The sequence below is a fragment of the Spermophilus citellus genome (assembly GCF_964194105.1).
Source record: "Spermophilus citellus genome assembly, chromosome: 6".
In the NCBI taxonomy this organism is placed as follows: domain Eukaryota; kingdom Metazoa; phylum Chordata; class Mammalia; order Rodentia; family Sciuridae; genus Spermophilus; species Spermophilus citellus.
Genome location: NC_138187.1, coordinates 17,897,190 through 17,920,560, shown reverse-complemented (window position 1 = coordinate 17,920,560; position 23,371 = coordinate 17,897,190). Strand labels below are relative to the sequence as shown.

At 43.0% G+C, this 23,371-nt stretch overlaps 1 protein-coding gene across 7 annotated transcripts in view; it reads left to right on the top strand.

Annotated features, from left to right (window-relative positions):
- Positions 1–7,718: 7,718 nt before the first annotated feature.
- ARHGAP17 (Rho GTPase activating protein 17) overlaps positions 7,719–23,371 on the top strand; it is an 87,721-nt gene continuing 72,068 nt past the window's right edge. For 4 of the 7 annotated variants that reach the window (XR_014022702.1, XM_081299615.1, XM_081299616.1 and 1 more), the window contains exon 1: positions 7,720–7,909. Coding sequence is in view for 6 of the 7 variants with exons in the window: in XM_081299615.1 (XP_081155741.1) it covers positions 7,857–7,909 (53 nt within the window). In the remaining variant the exon portion in view is untranslated. Of the gene's footprint in view, positions 7,910–23,371 lie in introns of all 7 variants that reach the window. The other 3 variants (XM_081299619.1, XM_081299618.1, XM_081299614.1) reach the window with 2 other exon arrangements.

The window sequence follows — 23,371 nt, the reverse complement described above, 5'->3', positions numbered from 1 at the left end:
GGAGAATGTGATGATTTCGTGGAAAGTGAAATATCAAGCTGTCCTAAGAAAGTGTCCTTGGCATTGCAGAGGTACTCTATGCTGTGCCAATTCCTGTTCCAACTTTTTAAGTTTGGTTTCATTTCCTTCATGTTTTTGGAATCAGGTCAGTATAATTCATCTGTATAATTCATCTATATTTTTGAATTAGGATCAATGTTAGTTAAAATCTGTACCCGAACCTGTTTGAAGTTCTTGAATTTGGACTGTCTCATGGTCGCACTACCTGTTGTTTCCACTATCTCATTTTTAGAAAGTATTTATTTTTTAGCTATAGGTGAACGCAATATCTTACATTTTACATTTACATTTACATGGTGCTGAGGATCGAACCCAGTGCCTCACACAGAGTGCTCCACCTCTGAACCACATCCCCAGCTTCTGACTCTTCCATCTTTTTAACTAGCTGTTTTAATCGATCTCTAGAAGCTCCTCAAACTGATTCCTATTAATACCCCAAACCTCACTACTAGTGTTGGATGTTTGTGAAATTTTCAGTAAACTCTGACCTTTCTGATTCAACACATTGATTCCTATCTGTGTCATTCAATTCTGGAAGAGGAGACAGGATCAATTCTGCACTGTCCTCTAAACATATTCTGACCACTACTTGCGAGTCTATCAGACAATGGTTTATTTTCATCCTGCAGTTTGATGAGGGCTGATTTACGGGCACCCATAGTATTCATCACTTGCTGATACTCTCTTTTTAGGTACTTATTTTCCCTAGCTTTCTCATTCCAAAGAGCTAACATTTGTTTTCATTCCAGAGCACACATTTGCAGCAGCCTCAGAAGGTGAACAGTGTCACCTTCTGTGAGAAGATGAAGCTAATCTAGTGTGAAGACCCTACATCTCTAAATTTTTCCACTGGCAGATCTGAGTTAGTTTACCATGTTCATCTGTGGACAGCTGATGAGCCTGTTCAGCCAAAAGCTTATGTATATATTTTTTCCATTTACATGTTGAATGTCCAACTTGAACAATTGAATTCTTGTTCTTTTCTTCCTTTTACTAATCTTTTAGTTTCAGCTTGAGATAAACCGTGCTTTTCACTTCCTTTTTCTACAATCCAGCTACCAAACTTTTTTTCTACTTGAAAAACACCAGGGTCTGTTTGAATCTCTTGTCTTTTTCCTTGCAGCTGGGTCTTGATCTGTCCTATTGCAAATTCTTCCTTTTCTCATCTTTCCCTGAAATGAGCTGGGTTTGTGCAATCATTATTTGCTCATGCTGGTATTTAAAATTCTTCATTGTCTGTTGTTTTTGTTTTCTTGTAAAGAGTGTAGTGGGTGCATCTTATCTGCTTTTGATCTTCAATAATCTTCTGTGGATGTTCGATTTCCTTCTGCAGATTATTACCTTTCCTTACATTCATTTGAGAAACCCCAGCTTCTGGTTCCTGGATAGTGTGATTTTAGGGTCAGTTAGAGCTACTGCCCCCACTCTGTTGTTCCCTGAATTGTTCCAGTTTTTCTTTCAGGTGATTATTTTTCTTTCATGGATGTAAGACTTGTGTCTTTTTCATGTGTTAAAAAAAAAAAAATCTCATTTTTCTCTTTCTCCTTTTTTTTTTTTTTTTTTGGTACTAGGCATTGAACTCAGGGGCACTCGACCACTGAGCCACATCCCCAGCCCAATTTCGTACTTTATCTAGAGACAGAGTCTCACTGAGTTGCTTAGCAAGCCACGCTGTTGCTCAGACTGGCTTTGAACTTGCCATCCTCCTGCTTTAGCCTCCCAAGCCACTTCGATGATCTGTGATGATAGGCAAGTGCCACCATGCCCGGCTCATTTTTTCTGAAGTCCTGAATGAATTTATCAAATTCCTCTTTAACCGCTGAGTTTCCCTGGTTTTATTCAATTATTTCCTCTTATATTACAGTTTCACTTTGCTTCATCACATAAGACTAAGATTCACATTCAATTCAATTCACATTCATCCTTCTTCCACTTGGATGGATCTCTGTAATTTTCTAAGAAGATCGTTATATTAGCCTCTAAGTCTGTTCTTCAATTTTTTTGGTAGACTTTATTTTTTTCAGTTTTTAGGACTTGAGCAGTTTTTCCCCCATCTCTTAAATTTTATTTTATTTTTTAGATACCAGGAATTGAACCCAGGGGTACTTAATTACCAAGCCACATCCGCAGCCCTTTTTATGTTTTATTTTGAGATAGCATCTTTCTAATTGCTTAGGGCCTCACTGAATTGCTGAAACTGGCTTTGAACTTGCAATCCTTTTTTCCTCAGCCTCCAGAGCCACTGGGATTATAGGCATGTGCCACCACGCCCGTCTTCATCTCTTGAATTTTACAGATGTCAGTGACTCCAATTCTTGAGCCACCTTGCTGTTACATGTTTTCTAATGTTTTTCTTCATGGTTGCTTAGGTAATCTTGAATCCTGTAGCTGATTTTGATTAATCTCTGTTTCTGTAATTCTGACATTTCAAATTGTCAGCAATTTCCTGACTTCTGTTCAGGTTCCTTGACGGTATTGTTGTAGGGACAAACGAGGCAAGGCACCGAAGATAGCAGGAAACAGTTTATTTGGCTGCAGCCAGGTTCAGAGGGCACAGCTTTAGCTGTAATCAATTAATCCCCTGAACCCCAAGTTCAGGGAGTTTCAGAGTTTTATACCCAGCATGTAAGGGGAGGAGCTCAGAAGTTCACAGTCTGCAGAAGTTCACATAAAAGCAGCTTTTTTTTTAAAATATTCTTTTTTAAACCTTTGTTTACTTATACATAGACACAATATTTTTATTTTGTTTATTTATTTTTATGTGGTGTTGAGAATTGAACCCAGTGCCACATGTGTGCAAGGAAAGCTCTCCGCCACTGAGCCACAACTCCAGGCACAAAAGCACTTTTGAAGGACAACACCTGAGAAGGGGAGAGCTTCTTCTCCCCTTTCTTTCCTCCCCCTGCCAGCTGTTACCATGGAGCCCAGTTGTAACTTATCTTAAAAATGTAGACATCTCTGTGAAGCCCAGCTCAAGGCCAGAGGCCTTGTTTGCACATTTCTTCAAAGTACTATACTGGATATGTTCGTGCAAAACCAGTAAGGGGGTGTCCAGCACCTGGAGTGCTGGTATCTTCTCCGCCAGTGGCCAAGAAAACAGGGCGACATGAAAATAGGAAATTTATCCACATTGGACTCTTTCTCAGAGACTCTTTTGCTGACACTACTAAAATTAGCCATGGTGAAGAGGGCTATTCTGTGGAGAAAGGGGGTGCCACTTCAGTATTTTGCAGTTGATAGAGTTCATGTATGCCTGCTAGTTGTTCCTCCTACGATGTAAGCAATAAATCTCCAATGCTTAAACTTAGACTCAAATCTTTTTTGGGGGTGGGGGGTATTAGGGACTGAACCCAGGGCTCCTTAAACACTGAGACACATCTCGAACCCTTTTTATGTTTTATTTTGAAGTAAGGTCTTGCTAAGTTGCTTAGGGCCTTGCTAAATTGCTGAGGCTGGCCTTGAACTTCTGATCCTCCTGCCTCAGCCTCCTAAATTGCGGATTATAGGCATGTACCCCATTCCCCAGCTCACATTCAACTCTCTCTCTTTTTTTAATATTTATTTTTTAGTTGTAGTTGGACACAATACCTTTATTTTATTTATTTATTTTTTAATGTGGTACTGAGACTCGAACCCAGGGCCTCACACATACTAAGCAAACGCTTTTCCGCTGAGCCATAACCCCAGCCCTGAGACTCAACTCTTAAAAAAAAAAAAAAAAAAAAAAAACAACTTCCTCCAACAATCTGTTCATCTCTTGTTGTGACTAAATTATGTCACTAAAATCCATGTTATTGGCTTGGAAAGCTGATGCTTGATTGGCACCACACCCAAGTGTGATACAGTAGTGGATGGTACACAGCCAATGTCTGAATGTGGTGACTCAGTCGCTGACTGCAGAAGCCCTATCTGCCTTGCTTTAAGAAGCCTTCTTGAAGGGTGTGGGGGCATGCCCCTGAAATCCCTGCAGCTCCGGAGGCTGAGGCAAGAGGATTGCAAGTTCAAGACCAGCCTTGGAAACTTAGTGAGACTGTCTCAAAATAAAAAAAAAATAAAAGAGGCTGGGGATGTAGCTCCATGGTAAAGCACCTCTGGGTTAAATATCTAGGACAAAAAAAAGTCTTCTTCCTGCTGTCAGAGGAGCCACCAAGTGCCCTTTGCAGGGGGTGCACATGGGCCTATTCTTCAGGCTATGTTTATTCCACATTTTTAAATTTTATTTTATCTATCTATCTATTTATTTATTTTTGATTCTGGGGATCAAACCCAGGGCTTTATGCATGCAAGCCAAACACTCTACCAACTGAGCTATATCCCCAGCCCCTTATTTTATTGATTGATTGACTGATTGATTTTTTTTGTTTTTTCAGTGCTGAAGATCCAAACCAGGGCCTCACGTATGCTAGGCAAGCACTCTACCACTGAGCCACGTCCCCAGCTCACACTTGTTTCTTAGTGGCAGTAAAATATACACAGTAGAACACATCCATCTGACAGGTTCAATTCATTGTGATTGACAAATGTCTACTCATACACAGAAGCACTACCTTAAGGAGCATACAGAACATTTGCATTATCTGGAATGTTCCCATTCAACCTTTGCCCTCATGCCCTGTTCTGGTATCAGTGCCCAGGAATGAGTTTTGTTAATTCCCAAACATCCTACACAGGGTGTTTCACATTTATGCTTTGTGTCTGGATGCTTTTCGTATGAGTTAGAGACCTTGTCAAGGCAGTGGCTTTAATTATGCACAGATGGGCTGGGGATGTGGCTCAAGCGGTAGCGCGCTTGCCTTGCATGCGTGTGCGGCCCGGGTTCGATCCTCAGCACCACATACCAACAAGGATGTTGTGTCCGCCGAGAACTAAAAAATAAATATTAAAAATTCTCTCTCTCTCTCACTCTCTCTCCTCTCTCACTCTCTCTTTAAAAAAAAAAATAATTATGCACAGAGTGATCTACTGATAGAAGTTAAGGTCCTACTATCACAGGAAAGCAGGGAGCAGAAACTCCAAACCTGACCCAAGAAGACTTAAAGTCAGACACCAAAAATCAGGCAAGGGAACTTTATTAGAAGTGAAAGTGAGGTGAAAATAACGTAAAAGAAAAGTGAGGCGTAAGCAAAAAGCACTCTCAAGGGAGAGAGTGGGCCGTCTCCAAGCAGAGAAGGACGAAGGAGACAGTGCTGTTGAAGCCAGAATGAGACAGGCAGCATAGATAGGTAAGTCCAGTCTGGTCGGATCAAGGAGGTCAGTTTTGAGTCCGGGAAGTTGGAGACTGTCCCCTGAAGGAATGAAATGTTAATTCCTTCAGAGCCCTTTCCCCACCCTTATCAAGAACCTGCCCCTGCTCCAACCTGTTGCCAAGGTAACCTGTCCCAGGAATTGCCTCTCCCTACAGGGAGCTATAAGGTTGTAAATCTGTCTTTGGCTGCACCATCTTGCCCCTCTCCCTTCAGCCCACCTCTTTCCCACCTTTTGGCCACCCCACGGAGCATTTCCTAGGCTTAGTCCTGTAAGCAGGAAGGAGAGAGATAAGGGGAAGAGGGCAGAACAAAGGAAGCCCAGGACTTATAAAAAGGGGGAACACTCAATGGTCAAAGATTCTATTTTGAGATGGATCTTTTAATGTGTATTCCCTTATTTCTTGAAATTAATTTCATTATTGGTGGACTGTTAACCAGGAATTAGTGTTATTGTTGATTGCCCAAAGAGTTGCCATGTCCAAAGTGTTGACTCTCCAAAGAGTCAACCCCACCTCCCCTGAATCTACTATTTTGCCTATGAATAGCCACCAGAAAACTAATAATGGGAGGATGTGGTTAGCTTCCCTAATATTAGTCCCAAAGAAATTATCAACACTACATATGCATTAGCAATGTCGTAGGAATAGTTTTCTACTTTGTCAAAAACATAATCTCTTTGTCTGGATTTGAGAATAATGGAAAGAAGGACAATCATTGTATAAGGAAGGGAATTTACATCAATATGGAGTCTTCTAGACAAAGCTGCCAGCACCCTAGGGACAGCATAATCTGAGGAGAAAAGATATACCCTCACTCCCAGGTATCTATGGTGGTTGACATTAGATACATCAATATGGATTAAGTTTTTCCTCCTTCCTGAGAATTAATTCTCATTACTTGTTAGCTCCATTTTCATGTTGATTGACATTAAAAACTGTATTTTCCGAAAAAAAAAAGGGGGGAACACTGCGCTTCTTGGGATACCAGGATACCAGCTATGACCCCCTTCTCCCTCCTGGGAAAAGTCTGTGTTACCCCTTTGTAAATAAATCCTGCTTTATATGCTTGCCTCGGGAGCTTCTCTAATGTTCAGATTTCAACATGTGAGGAGCAGAACTCCAATAACTGGTGGTGCCATTGTCCCCAATATTATTACTATTGATGTTTACCAGGAGAACTGGGGACAATCTTCTGTACGCTTTGCTGATCGTGTGTTCTCAACTCCTCCTTCACATTGGGCGGTGGAGCTTTTGACCTTAGTTGGTCCTCTCCAGAACTGTCATGGTGGCCATCCTAGTTAGGGGGACTTCATATACAAATCAATCCCACGTTAATGTGGGCACTGGGGTCAATAGCTGGTCAGAAGTTAGGTCAGCGCGCCTGAGCTGCTAAAGGAATCTTCCTCCCCACATAAATGGAGACTTCTTTAGCCATAATTCCTAGCTTCATGTCAACGTCGTCCATGGAGCCTATCAAGAGTGAGTCCCAGGGGCTGGGGTTGTGGCTCAGTGGTAGAGTGCTCACCTACCAAGCACAAGGCACCGGGTTCGATCCTCAGCACCACATAAATGTAAAATAAAGATATTGTATCCACCTAAAGCTTGAGAATAAATATTAAAAAAAAAAAGAGTGAGTCCCATTAATACTTTTCTCTTGACATAGTTCCTGATGAGCTCCTTTTGCTTCTGTTTCTTTTCTACACGTTAACTACCACACTTTGCTTTCTTGTTTACTTTAAAAGTAGTTCAAAGAAGACCCTAAAATAATTTAAAGAACACCTGTCACCTTGCCTGCATTTCATGCTCATTGGTGGCTACTACCTACCACCACCAGATTGTGGAGCTGCTGATTCACACGGGCCTGATTTCCTCCCCTCCCCCGCCTCCTGGGGATTGAATTTAGGGGTGCTCTACTACCAAGTTACATCCCCAGCCCTTTCATTGCACTACTTTTCATTATGAGAAGAGTCTTGCTAAGTGGTAGAAGTTGGTCTCGAACTTGGGATCCTCCTGCCTCAGACTTTTGAGTAGTTTGCAATTCAGGAATGGGCCACAAGGCCGGGTGGAACAGGCGACTATTCCTGAGTTGATATCAACTAGAGTAGGTTCGTGGGTTTGGAACCCGACTGGGACCTGCTTGGGGTCTGGGGGTGGAGACAGCAGGGGGTCGTACAGCCGCCTTGGGCTTGGAATTCTTGACAGAGCTGGGCCAGGCCTGTTTGGCTCCGTTCGGTTGGCCTGTTCGGCTCTGCTCGGCTCCGTTCGGCTCGACCATGGTGGACTCCGCTGAGCGAGGTTCGGCTAGGCTCGGCTCTACTCGGCAGGGCTCGGCTAGGCTCGGTCCCACTCGGCAGGGCTCGGCTCGGCCCCGCTCGGCTCGGCCGAGGGGCGGGCGGGCGGCGCTGCTGGAAGTGACGCGGCGAGGGCGGGGCCGGGCTGAGGTAGCCGCCGCCTCCGCCGCTGCCGCCTGGGCCGGGAAGCGATGTAGGAGCCGCCAGGCCGTCTCCCGCCCTGCCCGGCCCGAGCCCCGCGGGCCGCCGCCGCCGCCGCCATGAAGAAGCAGTTCAACCGCATGAAGCAGCTGGCCAACCAGACCGTGGGCAGGCGAGTGCGCCGGCGGGCGGGCCTTCGGGGGTCGTGCCGGGCGGGGGGCGGGTCGGCTCCGCCGAGGGCCGGGAGGCTGGGGACCCGGCCGCCGCCCCGCCCGAGGCCAGCGCGGCCAGGGGCCGGGGGCTGCTCCGCGCCGCGGCCTGGGCGCCGCCCGCCTGCAGCCCCGCGGCCTCCTCGGCAGCCTGTCCCGGGGTCCCGCGGCCCTCTGCCCCTGCCCCGGGGACGGCGCCCGAGCTGTGCCCTCCTCTGGGGCTCGCGAGGACCCGCGTGCCCGGCGTCGCGCCCCGCACGGGTCCTCGGGGCGGCGATCCCGGCCTTTCCCGGGCGAGCGGCTGCGGCGGGAACCACCTCGGGGGTCTTCCCGGTGGTGGGCTTGGCTCAGCGGAGTCCAGAAGGCGCTTTGCGGGAGCTGAGAAGCGGGCTGTCCCTGTCCCAAGGCGAATGGGAACTCGAGTGCAAGTTCTTCACATTTGGAAACTTGGGATTGGAAGAAAAGGATGTGGAGACGCCTTGCGTTGGTTGGAAAGAAGTCTTTCTCACCTTGGGTGTGGGAAAGTACGCCTCCCTGTTTCCTCGGGACTGCTCTAATGCCTCACAAGAGGCATTGATTTTTAAATGAAAGAATAGAGGGTTGGAGGCGCTCGGGCCGCTGCACAGGAACGATTTGTGGTTTTGAGCGCTTCTGTAGGTAATTGTCAGGTGCCATGTTATCTGGAGCAAATATTTCAAGGTCTTGCAGGTCAGTGAGCTGCACGGGACCGATTTATTGCTTATTCTGGAAAGAGATGTGATTTTTCTTTTTCACATCTCTTGCTTTTTTTTTTCTTCTTCTTCTTTTTTTTAACAGTTAAGGGGAGTTTGGTTTGGTTGAAGCACGTGAGACACTTCGTTTTTAGCGTGTATGAAAATACTTTTACTTCCTCTTGAGTTTTCTAAATTTGCTTCTCACAGTGTTTCGTTTCCCTCAACTTTTTTGCTTAGTTGTGTTGTTTGATTTTTACAATATCCTACCATGTTTTCTCGGTGTGCGTTTATTCTGTTTCCAGAGTTACCTACCCTCTGCCTCTAAAGCCCAGACATGCCTACTTTTCTGTCGTTTGTAGGAAAATTGAAGAAGTAAAGCTTAGAAGATAGGTGGGATTAGAAATGGAAAGGGGCTAATGTTTCAAGCAAAAAGCATGATAAGCAAATGATCATTTCTTGTGAGTTTTTTACCCTTAGAGTTTTCAGCAAAGTGCATCGTGGCGTCAGTATTTAGTAAGTGTCAGGATACATTTGCTAGATTGTTGTTTTGATCTGTTTTTGCATTGTGTCGGGCAAGGGACATTTGCTCTTTTGATACAAAATTCAGAGTGCTTTCTATCTGGAAATCCATTTAGGGTCTCCCTGGCTCCTGCTTCCTGGTAGCCTCTCTTCCCCCTTTTACACTTTAGCCATACTTGCCTACTTTCAGTTTCCAGAGGAGGCCCTGCAAAACCCATTAGCCTCTCCCTGGAACTCCTGGAAGCCTCTTTCACCACCCTTTCCTACAGATACCTCCTACTCATCCTTCAGATCTCTCAGTGAAGGTTTCAGTGCCTCTGGGAGGTCCCTGATATTCCAGCCTAGAATGGATGTCCCTCCTAGGTGTTGTCATAATCCCATAGACCACCTACTTTTTGTCATTGAATTGCCTCTTTACTAGCCTGGGTCCCCATCAGCCTACACACCTTGAGAGTCCTGGCTGTGTCTCCTCCTACTGCCAGAGTCTGCTATGGCAGATATTCAATCAGTGTGGTTAATTCCAGGATTCTGGTTCTTACTAGATTGCCTGGTGGTGTGAGCCCAAGTCTGGGAAAATGTGAACTGGATAGAGCAGATGGTGATTCATACTAGAACTGTAATTCTCAGCCTGACCTTTGACTGTTTGAAAATCTTTGCTGCTAGATGCCAGTGGAAGCTGCAGCTATTACAGAGCTATTAAGGGTGTGGTGGTTATGCATCCAAAGTCAGAACATCTGTTTTCACTGGGGAACCTATCGCCTTCTTGCTGTTGATTTCCTAGATATTTCTTTCTTTGTTTCTTTTATTTTTTTTTACTTAATTAATCATAAAGGACTAGAGAGGAAAATTGGAGGCAGGAGAGACCCTAGAATTGTTACTGCTAGGAAGCAAATGGTTGATGGGCACCAGAAGAAAGAATACTGGGTGTATTTGGGTCAAGAGGAATTTTTGCAAGAAAGTACAGAAGGGTTTTCCCCCTATAATTTGGATGGAGAAGGAAGTTATATCTGCGAGTGTCAGGCCTGTTGTGTGTTGCTTTATCAGTTTATAGGGCTCTAAGTTTGTGTCTTGCAATGAGGTATTCCTGCAGGATGGAGACCTTGTGAGTAACTCATGGTGGGGTTCCATGGACCAGCATGTGGAGAATTAGTAATGCCTGGAAGGAATGAGTTCTCATGATGCAATTTGTTTATAGTGGCTGGATGAGTCTATTAGAGAAAATGGGCAAGGCTTATGAGGTGGACTCATGATGTGGGTGTCTCAGAGAAGTAGGATGATTCTTTTTATCCACCTGCTTTTTGTTGAGTCATACATTCAATAGACAACTTGAGACCAAGCCAGGCACACTGTGCAAGGTATTAAAGAATAAAAGGTGAATAGGACATGCTTTCTGCCCTGAAGCTGCTCAGTAGATAGGTGGAGGAGATAGGCAAACCAAAAATAATTATATACATGAGATAAGTGCTTGTAGAAGGACAGCTCATGCACAGAGGAAAACTTAGCTATAACTGGTCGGAGGAAAGGAACAAAAGCTTCTTGGAAGGGAAAGTGTGAGCAGAGCCTTTTCTTTTTCTTCTAACTTCAAGCACTTATTTGGAATTTTTCTTGTAATGATTAGGTCTCTTTTGGTTGGAAGCAAACCCAATTCAAGCTGCCTGAGCAAAGAGGAATTCATTGACTCAAATGTGAGCAGAAGGGTCCAAGAACAACGTGGTTTTATATTTGGCTGGATCTAAGGGTTCCACTCTAGACAGGCCATGTTCTTGGGGACACCCTCCTCCACCCCCAGGTCTTCCATTATTCTCCCTGTAAGTCCCAGAGGGAAAGAATACTTTGTGACTGTGGCCAAAGTCCCAGAATTGGCTCTGAATGTTTCTGGGTCACATGCCTTTCCCCAGAAATGGAATGGAGTCTGCTCCACCCAAGCCATGTGGACTGAGAGTGCAGGAGCACTGGTTCCCTAGGGTAAACTGGGGTGCTGTCACCAGCAGGAAGGAGATCAGGGGCTGGTTGGGCAAGCAAAGAATGTCCCCTCATGCTTTATGCACTGGTGCGACAGAGAGATTGATTCTTGAAAACCCTTAGTGCAGATCATCCGGGGATGCAGGTTTAAAGGTGTTCTGAATAGAGGCAGGGGAAAGCCAAGATGAGGAACCTGAAGTTATGAGAGCAAATGTCAAGGAGGGCCTGAGGGATGGAACTAGAAAGGTGTGGTCCTGGGGCTCTGGGAGGGAATGTGTTAACTGGCTCTTGATTCTGCAGTGATCAAAGTTTCCCCGGAGGTCCCAGTACTTTCCCAGATAATTGTCTTTAGGTAAGTCAAGATTTCAAACTCAAGTGCCTGGAGGGCCAGGGTAGTAAAATGAATGAGTAACTTGGTCCAGGTAGGGGCTGCAGGGGATTTGGAGAGCCATGACCCACAACTTTCTGGGAATGAAGGCCCAGCTGGAGTTTTCAAGAATAGCCTGAAATGTATGGTTCTCAATGAATAGTAAATGGCATTTAATTCAAATTAAATGATATGGCACTATGTGGGTCTACACAAAATACTTTGGGGCCAGATATGTCCCATGAATCACTAGTTGGCAACCACTTGTACAGAGGACCTGCAAGTTAACAGGCCCTGTTATTTTATTTTCCCTCTTCCTTATCCTGTTGTCACTATATCCTCAGTTCTTTGGATTTGTTGAAGAGCTCATTCTTTCCTTTACTGAGACGGTCTAGAATTCTAGTAGTAACCATCAATGTTTCTCTGGTAGTTTGGTTTACAAAGCTCTATGCTGGACCATCTGGCCTGGTTCTCACCTACAGGAGATTATAACCTTTGCTTCATAAGGAAAAATGACCTGCCAAGTTGGTACAGCTAGCTACTCAGTGTCCGAAACAGGACCTGGGTGTAGGCCTGCTGACTCTGGACCCCAGATGCTTTTGACTACAGAGGCTGAGTTGCCCTTTCATCAGGAAAGACTTAACATTGAATGTTTGTTAATCAGCTTCTGTGCTTATTAAGCTTCAGGGCTAGATGCTGTGCCCAGAGGTGCTGTCACTTATTCCTGATTTAATGATGAGGAAGCCATAGATCGAAGAGGTCATGGAGCTAGTAAATGACAGGGCCCTGCATCCGAACCCAGGTTTCTCTACCAGCAGCATGACTTTCACACTGAATCCAAATGCAAGTGTACCTGCTGATCTCAGAGCCTCTGGTACCATGGTATCTTACCCTTTCTCTTCTGTGAGGCAGTCCTTCCTATAGTTGGCCATCACACACTGTACCCTTACTTTGCCCCCAGTCGCATTTTGCCCCCCTCACCTACTGCACTGTTTCTTTTTCTCATACTGATTTTCACTCTTGCTTTGCTCTAAGCTAAGTAGATTCTGTCCAGCTTTTGCAAAGGACAGGTGGGGGAGAGAAGTCCCTTACCTACCTAACTTCTCAATCTGATCTTCCATGGTCTTGTGATGTGGTTTTTATGCTATGAAACCTTAAAATATCAAACCAGGTTATTTACAGGTGAAAATCCGTTCTTCACTGGGGGAAAAAATAAACCATGAAAGGTCATGGTCATGTCTTCGTCTGTAAAGGTAGCGTACCTTCCTGTTAGGGTGTTATCCTCCTGGCAGAGGTTCTCAGTGTGTTCCACTGGGGTTTGCCATCATACTAGACGGTGGTCCTGGAGTCAGTATGAGCATTATGCATTTCTGTCAGACCCCAGAATGTTCTGCATTTATCATTCTATCTCTCAATTGTAGGTAGCTGCCACAGTAATTAATTAAGTATATAAATATGAATAAATGTATAATATTATCCCACTGTCATCTGCTTTGGGTGATTATTATTATTATAATTTTGTAGTGGGGATTGAACCCAGGGGTGCTTTATCACTGGGCCACATCCCCAGTCCTTTTTCTTTTTTTTTTTTTAAAGAGAGAGAGAGAGAGGAGAGAGAGAGAGAGAGAATTTTTAATATTTTATTTTTTTAGTTCTCAGCGGACACAACATCTTTGTTGGTATGTGGTGCTGAGGATCGAACCCGGGCCGCACGCATGCCAGGCGAGCGCGCTACTGCTTGAGCCACATCCCCAGCTCCCCAGTCCTTTTTCATTTTTTATTTTCAGACAGGGTCTCGCTCAATTGCTTAGGACCTTGCTAAGTTGCTGAGGTTGGCTTTGAACTTGTGATTCTCCTGCCTCAGCCTCCTGAGCTGCTGGGATTATGAGGCATGCCTGGCTGGGAGTATTTTTTTTTTTAAGGAGATACAAGAAGTATAATAGACCCACAGTCCCAAAACCCTTGGGACTTTTCAAATGTTCCAGTATTCAGAATCGTTCAGGTTTTCAAGCAGTAATATGGACATAGGCTGGAGTTGTATGATACCTCCAGCAGAGTCTGGGGTAGTGCCCCATAACCCAGCACGTTATTTCTTTATCAAAATGTATGAATATACTTCAAATATGTAATGGTTATAAATAGTTTCTTGTCAGTTCAGGGGATGTTCTATAGCCAAATGAGTTTAAAAAATATTTGTGTTCTTTGAGTTTTTTGGATTTCAAAATGGTGGATTGGAATTGTAGGTATGTCTGTTAGTAATGTACCTTTTGAGAGCATCTGTGTAAATGTTTTACTTTAAGTAATGTTTGCAATACTCCAAAGGGTTGGAAGCCATGGTTATATTGTATAAGCAGGAATCACAAACTCAGGTGTCAGGGCAGATAAAATAAAGAAGTGCAAGGTTGGTGTGAGACAATAGAGAATGGCAGGGACTGTGGTGAATTCTCAAATACATATTTATTCAAAGGGGAGAGTTGTTTTTCCCCTCTAGGCACTTGTTGCTTTGTGGGTGTACATTAGCCACATCTTTTAATTATGCTCCTGAATGCTAATATCCGTGTGAAATTTCTTGTTATTTAAACGTTGACAACTAAAAAGAAAAGAAAATCACATTCTGTTAGCCAAAGAAAACATATCTGCGAGCTCTTTCTGGCTTTGGGCTGCCTGCTGTGACCTCTAGCTTGGAGACTGATGCTGTGGTGTGAAAAGTTATAAGTGGTGTTGGTGAGGGACCCTGCCTGAGATGGTGTGGCTGTTCTGTTTTACTATTTATTACTCTTTACAGACCTGTGATCTCTTTTGTGTATAAAATATTTCCTGGTAAACTCTAATAAAGTTGGCAGGCACTTTACGTTAGAACTGTCTTCCTAGCCTTTTTTTTTTTTTTTAATATTTATTTTTTAGTTATCGGCGGACACAACATCTTTGGTATGTGGTGCTGAGGATCGAACCCGGGCCGCACGCATGCCAGGCAAGCGCGCTATCGCTGGAGCCACATCCCCAGCCCTATCTTCCTAGCCTTTAGGAAGGTTTCCTTTCCATATACAAATTTGAAGTTATTTACCTTAGAAAAGGAAATGGAAGCCCATTTTGAAAATAGGGGCTCCCTTTTTAAAAAGGATGAGGTTCAATTATAGTATTCTTACCTTTCCAGGGCCATAGTGATCCTAGGTAACACGTCCACGTATCCACCTTTGCACATTTGTCCCTGGTCAGCTTAGGGAGACTGGCCCAGGCCCCCCCATGGATTCTAAACTGGTCAGTTGTGCAGGTCCCTATAGTATGTGCATGTAATCTGCGAGCCAGCTTCCCTGTGTGCTTTATTATCTCAAGATTGCATCTAGTAACTGCTATACAATGTAAATGCTGTGCAAATAATTGTCATACTATATGTTTTAGGTAGTAATGACAAGAAAAAAGTCTGTATTATGTTCAATACAAATGCAACTTTTTTCCCCCTAATATTTAAAATTAAATATTCGTGGATTGAATTTGCAGATGCAGAAATGGGGAGGGCCATTTGTGTGGAAAGAGTCCTTGGACTCCTTTCCTCAGACCATTCCTTGAGTGATCACAGCCCCTTAGTCTCACCCCTTGGTCCATGACTCTAGTGCTTTGCCTCTAGTCCTGGCAGCTAACCATCTCCACATTGATGTTGCCACCTGTGTCTTGAAGTCTCTGCTAAACATCCCATTGAAATGTACGAATTTCATCCTCTAATTTGTCATGTTTCCTTGTTTTCTATAGTCTATAGGTCACCAAGCTTTTGCCTGCAGGCTAATTCCAGTCTGCCCTGTGTTTTTTTTTTTTTTTTTTTCCTCGTCATCTTGTTTGTAACTTTTTTTTTTTTTGACACTTTTCTTTTTTTTTATTAGTTGTTCACAACATTACAAAGCTCTTGACATATCATATTTCATACATTAGATTGGAGTGGGTTATGAACCCCCAATTTTACCCTAAATGCAGATTGCAGAATCACGTTGGTTACACATCCACAATTTTACATAATGCCCTATTAGTAATTGTTGTATTCTGCTACCTTTCCTATCCCCTACTGTCCCCCCTCCCCTCCCCTCCCATCTTCTCTCTCTACCCCATCTACTGTAATTCATTTCTCTCCTTGTTTATTTTCCCATTCCCCTCACAACCTCTTATATGTAATTTTGTATAGCAATGAGGGTCTCCCTTCATTTCCATGCAATTTCCCTTTCTTTCTCCCTGTCCCTCCCACCTCATGTCTCTGTTTAATGTTAATCTTTTCTTCCTGCTCTTCCTCCCTGCTCTGTTCATAGTTGCTCTCATTATATCAAAGAAGACATTTGGTATTTGTTTTGCTCAAGCGGTAGCACGCTCGCCTGGCGTGCGTGCGGCCCGGGTTCGATCCTCAGCACCACATACAAACAGAGATGTTGTGTCTGCCCTGTGTTTTTGGGGAAAAAAAGTATTTATGGGGATACAGCCACACACTGTAGGGGCAAAGTTAAGTAGTTGTAACAGTGAAGTGGTGGTGGCCGCAGAGCCCATAGTATTTAGTCTTGCCCTTTGTAGAAAGTTTGCTGACCCCTGCCTGAGGGCATTGAATGCCACCCCCCACCTGCCAGTCTTGTTTTTCCTCCATGGTCTTTGTACCTGGGGTCTGCCAAGTCTGCCTCCTTGCTAATCCTGACTCGGCTTCTGCTTCTCCCTGGCTATCCTTTGTGCCGCCTGGTCAGCCTGTCCTTATTTCTCACCTGAACTCAAAATTGTCTCCCAGCTGGCTTTGCTGGCTTGAGCTGGATTGCATCCCCTCAGTTGGACATCTAGCCCCATCTCCTCTTTTGTTTAGAGGGTCAGTCACCCTTTTATTGATTACAGCTGTTCCCCTCTAAATTATTTTTTTTTCCTGATGAACTCCTGGAATTCGGCATTAACATTTATAGGAAATTAATATTTGTATGGCCAGAGTACTTCCAAATTGCCTTCTAAGGTGATCATGCTGTCTTTAGTTCATAGGGCAGAAAGTGTTGTCCTACCTTAATGTATCTGTCGTTCACAACATGAAGAACATCAGGTTTCCCTGTCTCCCTAGGTATCAGATACTGTCTTTTAAAAAATTTGCCACTTATTTACCTTTTATTCACCAAGATCAAAGTGAACATGTCTGTGTATTTGTGGTTCCTTATCTGAGTTTTCTGTATGTATCATTTGTTTATTTAGTTTTCACTGCATTGATGTTTAGTTACCAATTTCAATGTTGAGTTACCAGTTTGTTTTGACAAGTGCCTGTTGAAAACCTGCCAAATGCTATTGGCTATTCAAACTACAACCAGTTTCTAAGAACATAAGTAGGGAAGATAAACCTAGTCTAGTGGGTCTTAGGTATAGTTAATGAAATATCTACCATTCCTTGGTTAATTAATACATTTTAGTATAAACAAGTTGACATTCTCAAACATTACTTAAAGAATGCATTGATGGAATCTTGAAAGAGCTTATTCTTGACTAGGTGCAAATTTAATATAAGTTTCAGAATATGAAGCAGATTTTGTCAAGTCTTTGACATTTATTAGAAACTGTCTTTTGAATAGGTCACACTTAATGTAGCAAATGAAATGAGAGAGAGGTATGTACGATAGGAAAACAGTATTAAGTTTGCTTCAGCACTCGAGATTGTAAAACCTGGCATCCTGTGTTATGATATTTCTTTCTTTTTTTTTTTTTTTTTAAAGTATTTTCATTTTTTTTTTTTAATATTTATTTTTCAGTTCTCGGCGGACACAACATCTTTGTATGTGGTGCTGAGGATCGAACCCGGGCCACACGCATGCCAGGCGAGCGCGCTACCGCTTGAGCCACATCCCCAGCCCTGTGTTATGATATTTCATGTCGATTGCAGTGTATTGATTATTTGTAACAGCTATTTCCTTTTAATTGTCTAGAGATGTGTTTTTCTCCTCTCCTTTCCCAGTTTTCTTTCTCGGATCCTCCTTGTCAGAGATGCCTCTTGGTCTTGTCTCTTTGATCTCGCCTTCAATGTTTCATTAGCATTTCTTCTGCAGTTTCTCAGCATTCTTCCCCAGTGTTCAAATTCATGTTTCTTTTTTTTTTTTTTTAATATTTATTTATTTATTTTTAGTTCTCGGCGGACACAACATCTTTGTTGGTATGTGGTGCTGAGGATTGAACCCGGGTCGCAGGCATGCTAGGCGAGCGCGCTACCACTGAGCCACATCCCCAGCCCCAAATTCATGTTTCTTAAGAAGATGAAATCATAAGTTGTAGGCCAAATAAAGTTGCTCAGATTAATACAAATATTTATATAAATATTCAGGAATGTATGTCACCTGTCAGAGCAAACATTTACAAACCGACCGTCTTGGATTTCACTTGGTCATTGGATGCTTGCAGATATGCTGTCTGGATGGCCACTTGAAACCAAGCCCAGCTGTACCTGGGGGAGGTACACCAGAGTATTTCTGCATCACTAGATGTGGTGAGTGCTAGGGTCCAGGGAGCCTGGGCCAGGGGAGGTCTCATGTGCCTGGGGGTTTAACCTGGGCTTCTCTGGACATGTAACACCTGAGGGATCCAGGTAATAGGCAGGCAGAGAGCAGGCAATAGAGAATTTTAACAGGTCAGATTTTAACAGTTTTCCTTTGGGGAAACTTAACACTCTGGATGTTTTACCTATAAATGTGAAAAAAAACAACCATCATCAGGTTTCTTAGGGGAACAATCCTCTCCAGGTCATTTATTTCATATCATTTGGGTAGAGAATGGCTATTATAGATCCATTTGTTCTTAAGTCCAGAGTGGTTGTGGTATTTAAATTCACAGCCCCTGGGTGCATTCCATCCTGTAGAAAGTGTAGGTTGGTTCTTCAAAGCTTTAGAATCACCATATACTTATGTTTGTGCCTTATGTTAACTAATGATCATCTTTCCCCATAATGGGCAATTTTGTTGTACATTGAAAATTTATTGTGTTATTTTGCACAGTGTACCTTTTTATTTTCATAACAACTGTTCATCTGATCTTTTTTTTTTTTTTTAAGAAAGAGAGAGAATTTCTTAATATTTATTTCTTAGTTTTTTTTGGCGGATATAACATCTTTGTTTGTATGTGGTGCTGAGGATCGAACCTGGGCCGCACGCATGCCAGGCGAGCGCGCTACCGCTTGAGCCACATCCCCAGCCCTAAAGGTTATCTTTCTTTATTTCTGGGTATTGAACCCACGGCCTTGTGCACGGGAGACAAGCTCTCTACCAACTGAGCTACATCCTCAGCCCCTCATCTGATCTTAAAATCATTAAAAAAAATTTTTTTTTTTAGTTCTATATGGACACAATACCTTTATTTTATTTGTTTACTTATTTATTTTTTTATGTGGTGCTGGGGGTTGAACCCAGTGCCTCATGCATGCTAGGCAAGCACTCTACCACTGAGCCACAACTCCAGCCCCTTAAAATAATTTTTTAAAAAATATTTATTTTTTAGTAGTAGTTGGATGCAATACCTTTATTTTATTTATTCTTATGTGGTGCTGTGGATCGAACTCAGCGCCCTGCACGTGCTAGGCGAGGGCTCTACTGCTGAACCACAACCCCAGCCCCTGATCTTAAAATCATTTTAATACTATTGCTGCTTTTGCATTTTTTAATTTTTTATTTTTTTAGAAATTTATTTCTTTTTTTTTAATTTTTAATATTTATTTTTTAGTTCTCGGCGGACACAACATCTTTGTTGGTATGTGGTGCTGAGGATCGAACCCGGGCCGCACGCATGCCAGGCGAGCGCGCTACTGCTTGAGCCACATCCCCAGCCCCTGCTTTTGCATTTTTGGATGTGCCAGGGTTAATAAAACCCCAAGATGGCAGGACAAAAATACATGACCTACCTTGACTGAATATACCAACTGTTTTGTGTATGTGTATGTGTGTGTGTGTGTGTGTGTGTGTGTGTGTGTGGTACTAGGGATTGAAACCAGGGGTGCTCTACCACTATAGTACATCCCCAGCCTTTTTTATTTTTTATTTTGAGTCAGGGTCTTGATAAGTTGCCCAGGCTGTCCTTGAACTTTCAGCCTCCTTGGTAGCTGAAATTACAGTGTGTGCCACCACACCTGGCAAGATAGGTGATTGATTGACTTTTGTCCCTGTCATTAGTACTTCTGTTTGCAGAATACTTGGGTAGAATTTGGGGAAGGTTGAGAAGGTGAAGGCGGCGCTTTAGGAAGAGAAGTCTGGCAGCAACCTAGTTAAGAAGTGTGGAGTGGGGACTAGTTAAGAAGCTGTTAAAATAGTCTAAGAGAGGATGATAGCCAGAGGCATTGGGGATTGATTGGAAAGAATACTTAATTCTGTAATATTTGGGTTGAAGAAAAGAGAAAAAAAGAGTTGAGGTTTAAGTTATGGTTGGATGTTCTTTACTGAAGTAGGGAGCAGAATAATTCTTCACTGACCACGTTTTGTTTGTTTTGTCCCCCTGCCCCACGAGTTGGGGATCGAACCAGGGCCTTGTGCATGCCAGGCACATACTCTACCACTGAACCATATCCCCCAGCCCCACTTTCTTTGTTTTGTAGTGCTTCTCTTTTTTAAAAAAAATATGGATTCTTACCTTGTTTTTGGCTCTTTGTTAGGCTGTGTTCCATCTCATTACTTTGTGGTTTGGGAGGAGGGTATATGGGACACCACTGCTGTACTGTTTTCATTAATAATTTGTAATGAGCTGGTCTCCTTCAAATTATCTTTTTAGCATACCCTCCCATTTTTGTCTAAAAATGAATATCAGTATCTCTTCTAGTTTCTAGAAAAACTCACTTAACAATTTTGATTGGTTTGGGGTTTATTTATTATGATAATATTCGTTGGATGCCTGCTCTGGGCTAGGCCTTGGGATAAAAAAAATAAATCAAACACAGGCATTTATGGCCTAGTAAATCTGTGACCTAAGCCTTGGGGAGAATTGATAGAGGTTGTGAGATGTCCTGAGGGGAGATCGGAAGGTTGATCATGCTTTCAGCAGGAGCGTGGTACTCTGTGCAAAGCAAGGAGTCTCTTCTTATTGTTGAGAATAGGGCCTTATTACTTTAGTTGGTAAATCTGGGTAATATTAATGTTCTCTGTATGTTAAATTATTTAACTAGTTATAACTAACAGTTTTGTGTACATAATATTATCTGTGTAATGTTTCTGTTTTGTTTTTTTTTTTTTTTTTTTTTTGCGAGACAGGCTCTTGCTTTGTGGCCCCAAGTTAGCTTTGAATTCCCGGGCCTAAGTGATCCTGTAGCCACAGCTTTCTGAGTAGCTGGGTCTATAGCAGTGCAGTACAGTGGCCATCTTTTTTCTATTATTTCTTTGGTGATTTCTTTTTTATCCTTTATTTAATTGCTACAATTGGTAAAGCAATTGTAGTTGTAGAACTGTTTCTTTATTGGGCATTCCAAAGACATGATAGGAATCTTGGTAAATACAAGTGTTGTAATATGGACAGTGTTTAGTGAAAGCCTGAAAGCATCTTTTCCTCTTTTTTTTTTAATTATTTTTTAATTGTAGGTAGATACCATATCTTTATTTTATTTTATTTTTATGTTGTGCTGAGGATCAAACCCAGTGCCTCATGCGTGCTAGGCGAGTGCTCTACCACTGAGCTACAACCCCAGCTCATCCTTCCCTTTTTTAGCCATACATCTTTGAGTGTATTTGATGTTTGAGCCTTTATTCTGTGTCTTAATTGTAAAATTGGCAGGTGATCTTAAGTGCAGGATGCTGAACCTATGGTGGTCCAACTACATGTCAAAAACAATTGCAGTGCACTTCAGACTTAGGAGAAACTGAATGCAAAAATTGAGAAAGGGTGAGAAGATGTATGTGGAGCATATGCGGCAATATATTAATGTCACCATTAAAGAAGTGGTTAGCAGATCACAAGGCAGTGGACTTAATTGTGGCCTCTGAGTTTTAGGGCAGCCTTTAGGAAAAGAAACTTTGTTGCCTACAGATGTAGATGGGGGTTCTAACAATGCTCTGGCCAGAAAAAAATCACCTATATACACATACTTGCATGTGATTTCATGGGCTTCAGAGTCATCCTCAAGCCTATGAACAAGAACCCCCAGAGGAACAAACCCCCGACTGGCTGGCAGCTCACATGCTGGGAACTGCTCTGGAGAATTGTCATCAGTCCAGGTGTACATCTTGCATGGGGCAGGCGGGGGCTGTTCTGCTAGTCTCAAGCACACACGTAGGTTCTAAAAGCAGAAGTGGTCTTTCAGTGATGAGATTTCATGATAATCAATTTACTTTACCTTCAGTATCCACTTTCTTGGCAATTAGTTAATTATGCTTTTTAAAGTTTAGATGATGGCTCAATAAAATGAATACTGCCTCAGGGCAGTGGGGTGTAGTGATGAGTGAAGTGGGCTTGAGTCTGACCTTGGCCCAGCCAGCCTTTCTGCTGTGTTCCCTGCTTGTAAAACAAGACTCCCGACACCGCAGGGGAGCAAGTCCTGGTATGTTTAAGAAGTTGGCTTGTGATAAAGAGGCATCATAAGACAGTGAGGAAATAGTAGGAGATGGCAGGTTGGTACTGGGAAAAATAGCCAGGTTCGGTTTCACCTCATCACCACAGGCCAAAATAAATTCCAAATGGATTAAGAGTTTCGTGTAGGGGCTGGGAATGTAACTCAGTGGTAGAGAGATGGCCTAGCACATGTGAGGCCTGGGTTCAATTCCCAGAAATCCCTCCCGCAAAAAAACAAAAAGAAAAACATGTAGAAGAAAATCAGGCTTATCATGGAAAGTACTTCATGGTTTGGTATAGAAGTGCAGAGAAGGAACAATACAAGATAACCTGTATATTTATCCACATTAAATAAACTCTGTGGTGGGGTGGAGCTCAGTACTGGAGCACTTGCCTAGCATGCATAAGGCCCTAGGTTCGGTCCCCAAACCTGCAAAAACAAACAAACAAAAAAAAAAACAATAAAAAAATCCTGTTACATATGTTATGATATCATAATTAAAAATATCTTGAGTGACCAATTGGAAAAAACTGATAGCCAGGGCAACAGAGAATTACTGTATTCAGCTTTAGTGTATCTAGTTCCAAAAGAACTAAAGAATGCCCTCCTAATGAGCAAATACCATGAACAGAAAGTTCACAGATGAAAGAAATGTCCAGGAAACATATGAGACTATTTTCAAAATTATAGTCCTTTAAGAAACATAGTTTCAAGGTTCTATTTTTCACTTACTAAATTATCACAGTTGGGGCTGGGATTGTGGCTCAGTGGTAGAGCGCTCACCTAGCATGTGTGAGGCGCTGGGTTCAAGCCTTAGCACCACATCAAAATAAATAAATAAAAATAAAGGTATTGTGTCCAACTACAAGTAAAAAAAATACAAAAAATTATCACAGTACAAAATGATGGTATGTTACTGTTTTAGGAGTTGAGAGAAAAGAATCTGTTGCACACTGTGAGTGGCAGGGGAGTGGGGGCGGGATGTGAACTGGCATTCTTTTCTGAAAAGAAATTTGCCCTTGTGTTTGTAAGAAGCACCTCTGGAATCTTGCCCCAACCCTCTGTCAGGTCTGACCACAGTCTCTTCTTCCAGATTCCTCTTTCTCTGCACCCACAGTCCTGTTCACTACCTCTCCAGCCAAAGTCGGTGGTGCCTGCTCCTCTTGGACATGGCTTTTAATACTCTGTCCAGCTGTCCTTTTCCTTTCACCTGATCTGCAGAATAACAGCCTGGCCTTTTGGCTGCTTCTCTCCTGTACCTGGGATGCAGGATGTGCAGGTCAGGGCTGCCAGCTGGGCTGTGCTGCCTCCAGTGCCTTCACACTGCCTCCCAGTCCTTAGCTGGGTTCCCCTCCCATTT